Here is a 16,001-nt window from a genome sequence, read left to right on the forward strand (position 1 = left end):
GCAATGCAGCCTCCTTGGTCATGTTCTTCCAAAGTTCACATCTAGGTAGTTCTCAGAGCAATCATAAAGGAGCTAGTTCCTTCTTTTTAAAAATAGTCTGTCACTGAAAATTTGAATACATCAATTTGATTAAGCTTTGAAATTTGCAAAACCAGAAGTTCCCAGTGTAAATGCCTATAAGAATAAGTGGGTAAAATAAGTGAGTACAATGGGCTGGGTGAATAGTAGGGAGTGGTGGAGATTGTGGCAAACCACAGAGGCATGTCTTGCCTAAAAGGGGCAGTAGTGTCTCAGTTCCAGGGAAGTGCAGCCTTGTGGGAATGTGGCACTAGGGCTGCCTGACTTTCTGACATTCAAAGAAATACAAGAAACGTGTGAGGTTTTTTTTGTTTTGTTTTGTTTTGTTTTACTTAATGTATAATATCCTGCTTTTCAAAACATTTGGGCCAAACAAGATACAGCTATAAGCTACATTTGGCCTGTGGCTTCTACTTTGCAACTACTGTCTGGAAACCAGAGTTGCAGAATTGGGATGGATGGGTCTGAGTACCAACAAGCAGATACCTCAAGGTTCAATCCATGAAGCCAAAGGGTGTCCCATCTGTCACCTTGAGCCTTGACTCAGTCTGCATTTCAAGTTTGTCCCATCTGTCACCTGAGCCTTGACTCAGTCTGCATTTCAAGTTTGAAATGTCAAAGTCCCCTTAGCTGCTTTTCTCAGTAGAGAAAGAAATCAGTTTCCACCCTAACCCTAGGATAAAGCCACTGCTTCAAGTTGGCGAAGGTGTGTATGTGGGGGGTGGGGGGGTCCCTACAGCCCAGCCAGTTATCATTTTTAGAGTCTTTTCAGAAAGGGGGAGTCAGGCCTGTGGTTCGCAGGTGGGCCGCAGAGGAGACAGGCTGTGGGGAATTGTATTGGCAGCATCCTTCAGGACAGTCAGATTCTCCCAGGCGTGTGGGCACCCTGCCGACAGCTAAGCGGAAACAGTGCCAAAACCAGTGGTCACTTGATTTGATTCTGCCCAACTGATTATTGTAATTGGATGACAGACTGATTTTTCCTTCTCCTTTTCAGCTGGTATTGGAGAGCAAATGGATCTGGCTAATGATTTGCTTTTCTGGGTAGTTACCTAATGGGAAAGATCATCTCCTTTCACAGGCAGACCTGTGCTTGCTGTCCGGCTGCCTAAAGAGTAAAACCCGGTCTAACCAAAGTCAAGCGCCATAAAATTTTGGAACTTCCTCACATTTCCTATTGCACTGTCTACCAGGGTCTTTGACATGTCCCTGCTCTAATACTCAGAGGATACACACGGTTAAAGAATAAAACAGAACAGAAGCAACTACAACAGGGCGAAAGGAGGAAAGACACTCCATGCAAAATGACAGGACTTCTAATTGGGAGAGTTTGCAGAAAATAATTGAAAATAGTGAATACTTTGGTTTTGATGAAGCTTCTACACTGAATTCTTTAAAATATGAGCTGTAGATTTAGAATTTTGTAATGCTGTGGATGGAGCCCTCTTCTGGAGAAATTTTTCAACAGGTATTAAAACAAGATCAAAACACACAGAGATGAACACACACATACACAAACACAGAAATATGAAAGACTGTTGGCTACTGTCTTTCAGATGTGAATTGAATCCATAGTTTGTCCTTTTCCTTAGCTTCCACTAAATAGAAATGAACTAGACTCCCCAAGCAACTATCTTTTTGGAAGATGGGAAAGAAAGAAAGATATTCTCAAGAGCTCAGCTGTACTTATACCTGAACAGTGAACTTCAGACTGAGACTCAGGGTACACATTAAATGCTGATACTTTTAGATAATGCAGTTATTGGGTACATTGGTTTGTTGGGCAATTTCACTGTAACATATACAGGATATTTCTGGAAGGAAATAGATTTTATTGAATGGAAAACCCAAGGGCTAAAGATAGAAAAGGAGAGAAGGGAGGGAGGCAGAGCAGGAGCTATTAGCTAAGATGACTATTGGGGCTTTTAATATAGAATGTGGCATTACATAAACTCTAGATCACATATTCAGCCTTGCAGTTTATGAAATCTCTTTGGGGACTTGATGAAAAAATTGTTCAGACATATGAATGTTACCACTTTGCAATTCCTTTCAACCACTTATATCTCTTTTTCCCCAATGCTTTTGAAATGTTACGGGCTGTCATATGTTGAACCCATCTCAGAACAGGAGATGCCCTCTGCAACTCTCACGGTCTTTCCTCTTCATCAAAAGGGTTCTGTAAATAAACACTGCTCTTAAAACATAACGTACGAAGTTGCAGGGGGCACTAGTAGACACAGATTCTCACTTAAAATCCTGAAAATTAAGATTCTGACTCCAAGAAAGACCTCCCCATTTTAAATCAACATCTCAGAATTCAATGGAACATTTTTAGTCACTCCCAAGTGACGCTCTCCAAACCTGAACCACTCCCTAAAATCCTAATTCTTGGGGGATTACTCATTCATTGTTAGAACTTTAGGCTGGATGTGATTCCCAAAATGGGTTGGGGGGGGGAGTCATATTTACAGTGGAATTTCTAGCTCATGCGTCTCTTGATTTGTTTCACATTCGTTATTTATCATAGCCAAATTCCAGAAGCCACTTCTGGGATGGCCTTTCCCAAAACGCCCCAGGGGAGAAGAGAGGTGACTGTTTCTCTGCTTTGCCAGCTTCCAGCCATTGTTGCTTGGAATTCCTTTTCCCCTGTCCAAAATGCCCAAAACAGCAACCTAGCCAAAAAACTTACAGAGATTGATGGCTTTCAAAGCCTGGACTCAATGTATTACAAGGGTGGTGGAAAAACACACACATACTTGCCTGAACACCACTAAGGCCGAATGAGTAATTTGCTGTATTACATTGTTTTTCCCTTTCTTCTGTTTTCTCTCTGCCTCAGGAAAGTTTTGTTTTTGCTTGGTGACTCAAAGCCTCCAAGGCTCTCCCCACTTTTTGCTATGGCACACAGAGCTCTGCACTTGAACCTCTAGCCTGTTCACTGATTTGCACCAAAATGATTTCATGACAAGGTGTTATTGCTACCAGGATATCAATCACTGTCCTGATGTGGATATTTGCTTGATTCTGGATAACAATCTGAGACATACGCCTCTCAGAGCAGGCAACTGAATTCGTGGTAAAACCTCTGGTCTCCCATCCTAAAGGAATAGAGAGCTGAGAGCCTTCAGAACTCAGAAGCCACCTGTGCCAGCCAGGCTCTGGGTGAGGAGACACACCGGTTGCTTTGCAAAAGGCATCATGTAAACTCCTAGTGCATAGGGATTACTGGGTACTGTCATGTGGTCTTTTTTTGTTCAAAGGAATATAAAACTTTGGGCAAATCCTAGAATCCAAACAAAGGTCAAAACATGCCCATGGAGCAAAGGCCTGTAAAGTCTTGAGTAAGGCAGCGGTAAGTGCTCCCCGACACCGAAAGCTCCCAGAGTGCTAGGCCTTGCGCTAAATGCATAACCTAGGACATCCTGTTGAATGCAACCCAATCAGCCTAGCAATCCTAGGAAGGTGATAAGATTACTTTACCGTGAAGAATCCTGAAGCTCAGAGAGGTCAAGCAAGGTGCCCAGGTGGTACAAGTAGCATATGGCACGGAGGATCCGTCTGAATCAGAGCCATGCTCGGAACTACCTCACTAAAATGGGATATATACACACACATACCACCTCAGGGGTAGCTAGACTTTAGAAAGTGTGGCAAACTGGTTCACAGACAAGCATAGGATTTGCGGCAGGACTTAAAGCTACAGGAACCCCAAAAGAATCAGCTCAAAACCCTAGTAGAAGAGGAATATAACCAGGCAGTGATGAATGGGGGCTGTGTATCCACGGAAGAAAAAAGTCATGAGTCAGGGAGGGGGCTCAGCAACCAGGCCCCTTACTCTGCCCCAGGGACCATCATCCATCCTTATCGCCAACTCTGAGTCATTCCCATGGTTACTGCTTCTTGGGACACTGACCCATCTCCAAAGTCTAACCCCAACACCGAGGCAGCAGTGGTTTCCCATTAGAAGGCTGCACTGCTTCTCTACAACCCAGGCAGCCACTGCCTGGGACTCTAGCTGTTTCACCCTCCCTCTCACCCCACCCACACACTCACACATGTGCCTCCTCCCCTGGCACCCTGGAGTCCTGGCAGGAACTCAACACCCATTCCCAGCACCCTAAGGCACTCCCTGTCTCCTTCTCTCCTCTCTGCCTGGCCCTGACTTGATCTCACCCACCCACTTGTAGGCTGCTAGCTCATGCCAAATCCCATAGGCTGCCAGGAGGGCCAGGGGGACCGGGTCACAGCAACCACAGGCCCCTCTGCTGGGCTGAGCCTGCCCCTCAGCCACCAGCCAGCACCTCCAGCCTGGCCTCCTCAGGGTACTGCTTTCCAGAGCACAAACTTCCTGAGATCTCAGAGGTGGTTGCTGGAGGACCACGTCTCCCTGGCCCACTCTCCGGGTCGCGGGCCCCTCCCTCAAGCCTCAGAGCTCCGAGGGTTAACAAGCAGCTGCAGCCAGGGTGGGCAAGGCTTGAACTTTTCTCCATGCTCGGCACTCGCCTGCCCCGGAACACAGCAGAAGCGGCAGTCTGGGCTCTGAAGCAGAGCTCTAGCGAGCTAGACAAAGGAGGCGCAGGGGGCTGGGGTCTGTGCCCCGCCGGGGGTGAGGGGCTCACACTCAGGCCCTTACCGGCCCGAGATCAAGGAGGGAATGGACCCCAATGCGGGCGAGACGGGCGGCTTTGAGCGACAGCGGCAGCCGGGCTGCGGCGCTCTGCTTGCTCGGCTGGCCGGAGGCGCCTTCCAGCGCGCCGCTGGGCTGGGCGAGGGGGCCCGGGTGCCCCGGGAAGTCGGCGATGCCAGGCCAGCCTCTCCAGCCCAGCAGCCCGCAATCCGGACCGCAGCTGCGCTCCCCCTGCTAGGCACTGGGTTGGAGGAAACCATGACTCCTCGGAGTCACCTCCAACTGAGTCTTTCTCCAGTGCATGAGCCTCTGGAGGAGGAGGTGAATCAAAGTTACCCCACTTGATGCAGGCGAGAATGTCGCCTCTGCCTGCGAAAAAAAGGACTCCGAGCTCTCTCCTCCTCCCCCCGAACGTACGTATACAGTACACACACACACACACACACACACACACACACAGACACACACACAGGAAAGCCGGGTGGGAAACCAGCACACCGCAACACCCCACCACCACTACCACCCCCTCCGCCAGGATGTCAGGGGCTGAGAATGACCTCTCTTCTGAGCCCGAGCTGTCTTTGCCGCCGCGCCTGGAGTCCCCCGACCCCCGAAAGCCCTCTTGCCCAGCCGGCACCAGGCGATCGGAATGCAGAAACGGGGCGCGGGGCGCGCCCAGCAGCCCCTCTTCCCTACCTGGGACAGGAGAACGCACAGGACGAGCGGAGTTCTCGGCTGCATTTTGCCCGACTAGAAGCGCCCGGCGGCGTTTTCATTCATGCACGCGGCTGCACTGAGCATATTTTCCGTGGGAGCCAGGCTTTGAGGAGAGGCTCTGCCTCGCCAGCCAGCCAACTTCCCAAATAGATCAGCGGCAGCATCACGAAAGCATTGGGTAGAGGCTGATGACCAGGACCAATGGCTTTACAAGACGGATTCCTTCATAAAGCTCCCTCATTTTGCATGGCAGATACGGGCGAGCACCTCGCAGAGAGCGAGCCCCTCCGAGGAGGAAGCCAGTTTGGTTTTTTGGACTGTTGGGGCCCAGCCCCACAAATCACTCTGGGCAAAGCCGGCCGATGCCACTTTTCCAAAGAACGGAATTGCATGGGGGACTGGTGGCCACTTCCAGCACAGTGCAAAAGATTCTCTTTATTAAAATGTTAATAAGATCCACTTTATTTCCAATAAATCAAATAAAATGACCCTAGCAGTTCCAGCCCATTCTATGCCTGGAAAGACTTGGCAGTGATTTTTTCTTTTCTTTTTCTTTCTTTCTTTTCTTTTTTTTCTTTTTCTTTTTTTTTCTTTTCCACTGTGGCTCAAATCATGATGGTGTTTGGTGTTTCCCTGCCATCTCACAAATCACGAAGACAACAGATCAATTCTAGCTTGCAGAAAAAAAGTCCATCACGGAGCAATAGATTTTATTAACTGCCCAGGTGAGAATCTAACTGGCTGCCTACTCTACAAATGTGCATCTGGCACCAAAGTTGAGGCCATGATTTGAGGAAACTATTTTTTTCTGTCTGTATTTTAGAGGCTTCTAGCTACCTTCAGGGACTGGGAACAGTAGTAGCCACTGCTCAAGGGATTTTGTAAGTGGGGAGCTATGGGAGTGAGGGTAAGTGGGAGTTTAAGAACATGCAGTAAAGATCTTAGTTGATCATTTCCATGTATCCTCCTTTGAAAAAAAGATTTCAGGTGTTTTGTAATAAAGGCCAATTTTCAGTAGAATTTATACAATCAAAATAAAAAATCTGGGCAAGGAGGAAAAATTCAGAAAACTGAAATGTTAAACCCAAACTCTAATATATTTGCTCTTATCTGGATCTGAGCTTCCTGGTGGCCAAAGCAATAAGATAAACAGGTAAATTACATAGTCTTGTAGAAATTAGTACACAAATATCTTCAGACATAATTTCCCCATTTCTAAATATTGGAATAAATGATGTGACATCCAATAGAGCAAGACACTGACCATGCTGAGATTCAGTGGATTGGGGTATACTCGCAGCATCTGGCATAGGGCCTGGAACATGGAGACAATCATCAGTGTGTATTAAATAGGTGTCTAGACTTAATCAAGAAGTAGCAAAGGGCAGGAAGGGGCAAAAATACTAGAACCACATTGCCTGAGCTTAACCCCCAGCTCTGCTACTGACTAGTAAACTGCTCGCTCTCTGTGCCTCTGTCTGTCCATTGGTTAAACAAAGATATAAATTGTACTGAACTCATAAGGTTGTGGTGAAGATTAAGTGGCAAAATAACCACTCAACGAATGTAAGCTGATGCCCTTCTGAAAAACTCCCTCATTGTTAGCAGCTTGGTCACAAGGTCAGTTCATGTGGTCCCAAAGTCATTGATAAAGATGCAGTGCCACCTGACTACCTGGCTGCATTAGCCAGCACCGGCCCAAGAGATGGCAATGTTTGCAAAACAGCCCCCAGAAGAGCCCAGGAAAGGTGGGTGCCTTTGCTTCTTCAGTCTTTTCAGCCTTCCACTGTCCTCTTGCCTGGGCAGACATCCACCTCTGATCCTCTGAGAAGTACAATCGCAGTGTTGGACAGGTGATCTGACCATCCCAGCTTGGAACCCAAGTGTGTGGACACCCATACCCAAGTCACCAACCAACAGTAAAACAGGGTACTGTGGAGACAGGCTTCAGATCAAAGCGTTCTGAAATATCCTAATTTTTCTTCATTCCAGGGCAGGAGCCATCTTGTCAATCAGGGGGCCAAGTGAGCTGAGCCCATGGATTCAGCAGACCCAGGGACAGAGAGAGAGCAGAGGACAGCTCGGGAGATGATCCATCATGATAAGGGGTAAAGAGGGCAGAAATGCTCCAGCCATTTTTTTCACAAGCAGCACTCCTAAGGATGAAGTGTGTCCAAGACTGCCTTGTCCAAGGCACTAAGCAGTATTGTTGATTTTATAGTTCTGTCGGGCCTCTCTGTGGTCTCCCCATCCCACCATCCCAACCACCTTACTGCCACTCACCAAATGGGACCAGTTTTCCCCCTTTTTGGCACATGGCAGAGTTGCACCTCCTGCTCCACTGTGGTCACCCAAGGACCATACGACTACTTCTAGCCAATGAACTGTGAGCAGAAAGTGACAGGTGTCACTTCAAGGCAACAGCATTTAATCACCAGGTGGGATAGGTTGGTCTCCTTAGTGCTGAGATAGAGATTTGTGCAGGTGGCTTATTGGGGTGTGTTCTCAAGAGCAACCACTGCAAGAGAGAGGGAAACAAGACTGGCAGAGGGAGAGGTGGAGGACTTTGCAGTTGCAGCAGAGGCCTCAGCCAGTCCCAGGAGAGCTCTGAGGCTAGAATGGCCCTTCAGAGATGAGCCTCACAGAGTCAGGGAGGGCGCTGTGCCTTAGTGCCCCCAGTGAGCCAGATGTTGGCTGTTCCCCCAAGGAAGGGAATAAGCTCTGGTCAGCCACGAGCAATGTTCCAGTCCCACCTCAGCTTTGTCATCTCTATAAAAAACTAAGGTGTGACCCATAACAGGTACTGGAGGCTGTGATTCCCAGCTTCAGATGATCTCATGCATCTGATGGTACCAGTGAAGATGGATGTAGATTTGCCTGGTTGAAGGCCTGATCACTGTCTCCAGCTGGACCTGCACAAGCATTTACCAAAATCCTGGGCTTTGGCCCAGAACCAATCTCTTGGCAGGCAGAGAGGCTGCTTTCAGGTGACTGTGCCCAAAGGGCCACTCTCTATTCCTTCCCATCTCAGTACCCACAGGCTGGATTTTAGGGGCTGCGAGGAGTTAACTTCAAGACTCTTCTTAGGCCTTAAGGCTCACCTCTAGAAACCCATGGACTCTAGGAAAGTGGGAAAAGATTGGTCCACAAAATGAATCCTGGATTGGAGTCTCTGGACTTTACTTACATTGGGCAAGATGTTTTCACTCCCCAAGCCTCAGTTTCTTCATCAATAAAAGTGGAAGAATAACATAACACTCCAAAAAGATTGTTATAAAAATCGATGTCACTTTCCCCTCTATCCCCTACTTCCCTCTACTCTCAGAGAATGTGCATTTTGCCAAAAACATGGTATCAGATTTTGCTCAACAAAGACAGAACTCCTTTCAGTCTAATGATAAAAGGCTTCAAAGAAGAAATCCATTTTTGTTTGTTTGTTTTGCCTTGTTTTCCCTTCAGCGCCTTAATGAGGGTCTTTTAGCTGATGGATCGATTGATGGTGGCAAGTAAATACGGAAGCTGAAAATCACCCCCTACCTACCCTGACTCTTACTCCTCCAGCCCCAGACCCCCACCAACCCCTGACTGCTTTTGTAGCTGCGGGCGCCCCAGAAGCTGTGTCTGCATTCAGACACATTCCAAGTTCACACTCCCTTTCTGGGCATATCATCCTGGCTTTGGAATTGATGGAATCAGCCAATAGTCAGCAGCTGTCTCCTGAGGTGCCAGGGATTGAGACTGTTTCTTTCCTCTCATTGACTGACATGGATGAAGACATCACTTCAGAGTGTCTGGAGGTAGCCAGTGTGGGTGAGTGCAGTGCTTGTGTGTTTTGTGTACAAGCACATGGGTGTTTGCATATGGAAGGGGGCAACTGGTGTATCGTCCAGCAGAGAGAATTTATTCAAATGTTGGTACCCTTTGAATGTACTGCCATGATGAGGCATTTGGACAGACAGTGATTAACCAGGGAGATGCCCTTCTGAGACACAACAGTTATCAGTATGCCATGAGCCCTTGATAATCGGGATGAACTGGGACAGTGGGGAGGGAAGCCCATCCTGTACAGCCTTCAACACAGCATAATGTTGAATTTCTACTGCCCCCAATGGGATGGCCTGCTAAAATTACCCAGGATGATGACAAGACACCATCCCATAACACCTGGCCACCCAAAAGAAGCATCCCTAATTGCTCTTCAGCCAGGAACCTGCTTCATTTTCCTTAAAGCCCTACTTGACCTTACACTCTAAGTGATCACTTGCATGACTCCACTGTTCACTCCAATCTGTAGCTGTACCTTTTACCCTTTGAGTTTGGGTTTAGCCACACGAACTTGGGGGGGCCAGTAGAATGTGGCAGAAGTGATGGGGTGCCAGCAATAAGCCCAGGTCCAAAGAGGCCCTGTTCCTTTCAGCTTATTCATGCTAGGGCCTCTACCAATGCCTTCAAAGGCATGTGCATGGGCGAGTCATTGGCTGGAGGAGGAGAGAAGAGCATCCCCGTGGACCCAGAGATACCTGAGCATGTCCAGCCGAGCCCTACTCAAATCATCTGACCCATGCTTATGTGAACTTAAAATAAATAATTACTACAAAATTGAGCATGGTTTATTATTTTGTTATGCAGCAACAGCTAACCAGTCATTACATTTGCTTGTTTGTTGCCTGCCAAACCCTCTGGAATAGAAGTCCTACATCTCTTTTGACTGCTATATGCTCAGCTTCTAAAACAATGTCTGACATACAGTAGGTGCTCAAATGTTTGTGTTGAGAAGATGAATCAAATGGCTTCTATACGAAAAATAGTGACTCTGATATGAACCCCCCCCCACGCACACCTATCTACTGCCATACCAGAAACACTTCCTGATGGTGACAGTTCAGTCCTCCCACATGGAAAGCATCCTATGACCCTGACAGTGGCCATCTAATTCAGCCTACCACAAGGCAAGGTCTTCTTACAATAATCTAGGTCAGTATTAGACAAAGTAAGGAACATTCCACAGAGACTAATGTGAATAGGTAGGTGCTTGGGGATCTTTGGTGAAGGACACTTAGGAGGTGACATCCTTGTGAATTTCCTTAATGTATGAAGAGCCCAGACATCTAAGAATAAGAGAGAAAATACTCCTTTGGCTTTTGAGGTACTGCACTAATACAGTGTCCTCTGTGAATGGTTTAATACAGTCATGAGGTTCACACTAGCACAGAGATTAAACAAGGAATGATTTTTAAGTCAACTCAGTTCAACTGGCCTGTCTATAGGATTTCAGTCCTTACTCTGGTAGCAAAACTAGGCATTCAGACATCAATTTTTTTCTGTGAATGAGGAGCTGTTAAAACCCCCCTCTAGGTGTCTCCCTTACCCAAAATTAGTGACTGGGGTTATTTCTACACAGAGAATCATCTCAGTATCAATACGGCAAAGCCGTGGTTTTCAAATGTGGCCCCTCGACCAGCAGCATCAGCATCACCTGGGAACTTGTTAGAAAAGGAGATGCTCAGGTCTCAGCCAGACCTACTGATTCAGAAACTTGGGGTTAGAGTCCAGCAATCTCTGCTTTACAAGCTTTTCATATGCATAATTTGAGAACCACTACTCAAGATAATTCTCCAGTATTCACTCACATATATTCACTCATTCATTCAAGAAATATCATAAAGTGCCTACTGCATATTAGCCACTGAGCTATGCAATAGGGAAAGAAATGAAAAAGCATGGTTTGTGCACTTCAGAAAATATGACACAGAGAGAAAGACATCATTCTATCACAATGTGCTGCAGAGGTGCTGGGAGAGTCAAAGTGGCCAGAACTACGGGGGATGAGGACATCTTTAAGAAGAGGCAAGGGTTCCACTGCGGTTGGTTTCCACTCTATGTCAAAACCGTCACAAATCTCTTCTGACAGAAGCTGTACTTTCTGTATCTGTTCATGAGCAACTAAATAAAAGTAAAAGGCAGCTCAAATTCAGGCCCACCCACTAACTTGATTTGAAGTTTATAGTTAATGTTTAGGGTACGATTAGGAAGCTGCCTTCCAATAATACCATGGTCCCCATGCCCCCACCCACCACCTGTCATGGTCCCAAGCAGGGAACGGCTAACTACAGCAAAGAAGAAATAAGGAAGAGGGGAGGCTTGGGGGAGGGACTGATGACCAGAGAGGTGGCAGAAGACAAGTCTGGGCAGTTTGGGGATCCAGATTAGGGTCAGCTTAAATATCAACATCTGGAGGTTGAGTTTATCCTCTGGCAAAGGGAATCATCTGAACTTCTTAAACAGGGAAGGTTCAATATCTCATTTACGTTTTAGGACAATCACTTTGGCCACACTGGAGGGTGGACTGCATCGAGGGCCATAACGAAGGAAGAGGAACTTCTTATAAGATTATTATAAAGACCATAGAATAGACAACAGCCAGAACTCTTTTTCTTAGCTTTCTAGCCAATGAGTGGTGTAGGACTATTACATGGCAATCTCTCCTGCTGCCTAGAAGTGTCTGGCACATAAAATAAGCCTGTACAATAATAGGTGAATGAAACATTAACTTACAGGAGAATAAAATAAGCCTATACAATGATAGGTGGATGAAACATTAAATTACCTCTGAACTCCAATTACTCACCCTTCCCTGCATCTAATCTAGGCCTCATTAATGATAGAGTGAAATCCTCACCTTTGGCTTTGGGCTTGACCATATGCCTTGCTTTAGCTAACAGAACACGGTGTGCAGTTCTGAACCTGTGTCTTAAAATCTTGCATGTATTTCTGTTTGCTCTCTTATACCTCTGTCATATCCATGAAAAGAATATGCTCTGGCTATCCAGCTGGTCCAAGGAGGATGAGAAACAAGTGAAGCTGAGTCACCCCAACCCATCCACAGATATACGGTGGGAAGCAGGACATAGCTTCAATTAGCCAAGCTCCAACCAACCTATGGCTCCAAAGGAACTAATGCTTTCTGTTGCATGCCAGAGACACTGCTGTGGCTGCCTGTTATCCAGCAGTAGTTAACTGATACGTAAATAAACCCCCTTCTTGGGACTATGTACGGCTCAGGAAATGGGCTAAAGCTGAATACTTGAGTATAGCAGAGACACTGACAGGGGTATGCCCGATATTCACTGTTTGTCACAAATTCAAGCCCTTAATAATTTCTCAACTCATCAAAGAGTCCTCTCCTTCCACTCACCTAATCCTAGTCAGCTGTCTCCTGGCAAATCCCTAGGTTCCTTTATGAATACATACTGAAAAGCTACTGAATCTGTCTCATTGTTTTTCTTATGCCAGCGTAACTGTAACGACATCACTTAACAATTCCTGGGGAAACTTTTATTTATGATGCAAGGCAGATCTGTGAATGTCTGTGGTGGATAAATGTATTGGCAATGTAATCCAAATCTGCCAATGTCTCTAGTAGATAAAACTGCTGTTCCTATGAAAAGCAACCCACCGGTTAATGGGTTCTGTGGTCTTCTATGAAGAGACTAAGGTCAGGGCCACCATAAGGAGTTGAGGAAAGTTAATCTGTGGAAGCAAGTTAAGCACAGAAAACTACATTTTAATGATTCTGAATGTGTGACAGCTGCCAGAATTTAACCAAATGAGAGCCAGAAAAAGCAAACCCAAGACTCTTTTTCTTCAGCTGAGCTTTTATGGAGTTAAAGTGGTCAGGGCGAGATTCCCATGAGGTCAGGGATGACGTGTGTCTTTCTCTCCCTTGCCCACCTCTTGCCCACACCCATCTGGCACTGAGTGGACAATCAGGAGGCATGAGTGGGAGGCACTTACAGAGGAGCACAGGTGCATAGGAGAGGTCTTGCCTAGCCTCCCATGGCCGCTGCTTGTCACATTCACTGCAGCAAAACAATCTACCAAACTGTAATCCTCTAGTAGTATTGGCATCCATCTCCCACAGCAGTGGTTCTCAAATTGTGGTCCTACTGTTTGTCCCCATCAATGCCAACATTCCACATAGAAATTTTATTTTTCCTGTTTCTATTCAAAAGAAAATATGGCTTGAATTATAAAATTCTCTCCTAGCACATGACAAAAAAGAGAAACTGGCTACAGCCCCCAAGGCCTTGCAAAGCTTCCCCCCTGCCGCCCTCTCCACTCTCCCGGGCTCACTGTACTCTCCCCTGCCCTCCTTCCCCAGGTGTGCGGAAGAGCAGGCCAAGCTCTTCCCCACACCTGGGCCTTGGCACATGCTCTCCACTCTGTCTGGAATGCTCTGGTCTCTACTTCCGGGTCATTCATCCTGCCAGAATCTGTTTATACGTCACCTCCTCAGAGATGACAGAGAATGACCAGTGCATTCTTTATTAGCCCATTTCCTTCTCTGTTTCCTTCATGGCATTTGTCATCCTTTATCACTATTTTATTTATTGTTTGCTTCTTTTTCTTCCCCCCTCACCAGAATATGAGTTTCATGATGGCAACTAAATATCTGTTTATTGATCACTGTACTTCAGGACCTAGAACCAGGCCTGGTCCATGACAGGCACTCAATAATCTTTTTTAAAGATAGAAGTGAACAGTTGATCTTATGGCCAATGAGAGTAAAAGGAGCAGTGGATCTCTAGATGCACTGATCTCATTAGGAGTACCAGGTAGTGGTGCACTGGCTCATGATTTCAGAACACTGCCAGAGAACCACCATGCAAAAACATATGGTCAGGAATAAGTACATATACCTCAAAGCCTTATGTTGTATAAACCTAAGGCAAAGTGTCCAGGGGCCCTGCGGGTGAGCCAGGTACACTACTCTCTACTATCGTTGCCAAGACCCAGCTCATACAGGCTGCAGGGCACACCCTAGGTGAAATGAGGATCCAGTTTTCCCAGGAAAGGCTGGAAATCAGGAGAGGCTGAGGCAAGCAGGCGCACACCTGAGCAAGACATGGTAGAGTATTTTCAACACGATTTTCTCCTTACTTGACAGGTCAGGAATTCATCTAAAGCCTTTTCAAAGTGCCAGGTTCTTGTTCATGTAATGAATCTACTGAATCACTTTCTGTCCCCAGGAGATTCTAAAGACCACAGAATGTCAAAAGAGAAGACAAAGAATTCTCATTGCTTGTCATGGAGCCTTATGGGTGAAGATGCAGGTCCTGGCATATTCCCAGAGGATGCTCATGACCCAGTTATTATTCCTTGGTGGTTAAATAGTTACTTATTTTAGGACTCACCTACTTTATTGTCCTCAGTTAATATACCTTTCATGCCTGGAAACCATCCCTCTCTTTACAAAGAAAGTAGGACAACTATTCATTTCATCATTCATTCATAAATATAGTGAAAAAAAAATCAAACAACAAAAAGTTTTTTTTTTCTTTTTTTGGAATCAAGCTAAGTAACTGATCTTTAGATTTCCATACACCTCCAACTCCCCCAACTGATTTTCATATTGTTGCCAAAGAAATTTTTAATTAAACAAATACCAAGCATTTACTATGATCTAGGCATTATTTTACTCAACAGTTAAAAAGAGCCACTATGTTCCTGGCTTTTTGTTCCTGTATCTGTTCTCGGCATACATATAAAACCTTCGAAGGCTCCCATTGCTTTTAATACCACATCTTTAACTTGGCATTCAGGGTCATACATGAAGATTCTACACAGCTGCTCTAGTTTACCTCCCTTAACAAAGCACGAGCACCAGCTGTGTAGAACATTCTACTGTTCACCCCACATCACGCAAAGCTACTTCATTCACAGGACCTTTGCACATGCTGCTGTCTTGAATTTTTCTTGTGGGTCACAACTCACTGTTATGATCCAATCATCTCAAATGCTACTTTCTCCAGGAAGGTGCCCCTGATCCACACAGACTGAGTTGATTACACTTAGAACATGCCATTATTAATTCACTGGAATCTCTCTCTGGGCTATTAGCTGCTTAAGGTGAGGAACCAAGTCTTACTCTCATAGACATTCTCAATAAGTCCAGTGCCAAACATATGCAGGATTTCAAAATAACATCTGTGCATTGATATGTGCACACATGATCAACAATCAGGAGAGGTGTGATGTTTATTAACTTTATTAAATGCCAGGCACTTTTCCAAGTAATTCACACTCATGTTTTTCTCGCTGAATCCTTACCAGCTTCATGTGAAATATGATCATCCCCTTCACCGACGACCAATGACAGACAGACTCACTGGGGGACACAGAAGAAAGCACTGACCTGGGAGTTCAAGCACCTGAGTCTTAGGCCAGTCTTGATGGCCTATTTGTGCCTTAGCAGAGAAGGGATCAGTATTCTTGAAGCCTCACTTTCCCCTCTTGCCAATAAGCACAGCCTTTGGAGTCAGACACCTGAGGTTAATTTGCACTCTGTCACTTCCTAGAAGAGGCTTAGGCGAGCTATTTAACTCACCATCAATGAGCACTCGCATGAAATAAAAGTACAGAAGTAAAAGTAATATTGATTGAGAAGTGTTTGATTTAAAAATTTCCTATTTTATTGCTATTTATTTATTACCTATTTGAAATTTTGTTATACTTCATTGAATTATTTGTTATAATTAGGTAATACCTTTCATTAATAACAGTGATAATTCACAAG

General features: G+C 45.7%; 1 protein-coding gene across 1 annotated transcript in view; it reads right to left on the bottom strand.

Annotated features, from left to right (window-relative positions):
• Positions 1 to 5,449, bottom strand: part of CDH13 (cadherin 13, H-cadherin (heart)) — a 1,022,437-nt gene extending 1,016,988 nt beyond the window's left edge. The window contains 1 exon segment of the mRNA NM_001109945.1: positions 5,405 to 5,449. Within this exon segment, the coding sequence (NP_001103415.1) occupies positions 5,405 to 5,449 (45 nt within the window).

Source organism: Sus scrofa, chromosome 6 (genome assembly GCF_000003025.6).
Source record: "Sus scrofa isolate TJ Tabasco breed Duroc chromosome 6, Sscrofa11.1, whole genome shotgun sequence".
NCBI lineage: Eukaryota > Metazoa > Chordata > Mammalia > Artiodactyla > Suidae > Sus > Sus scrofa.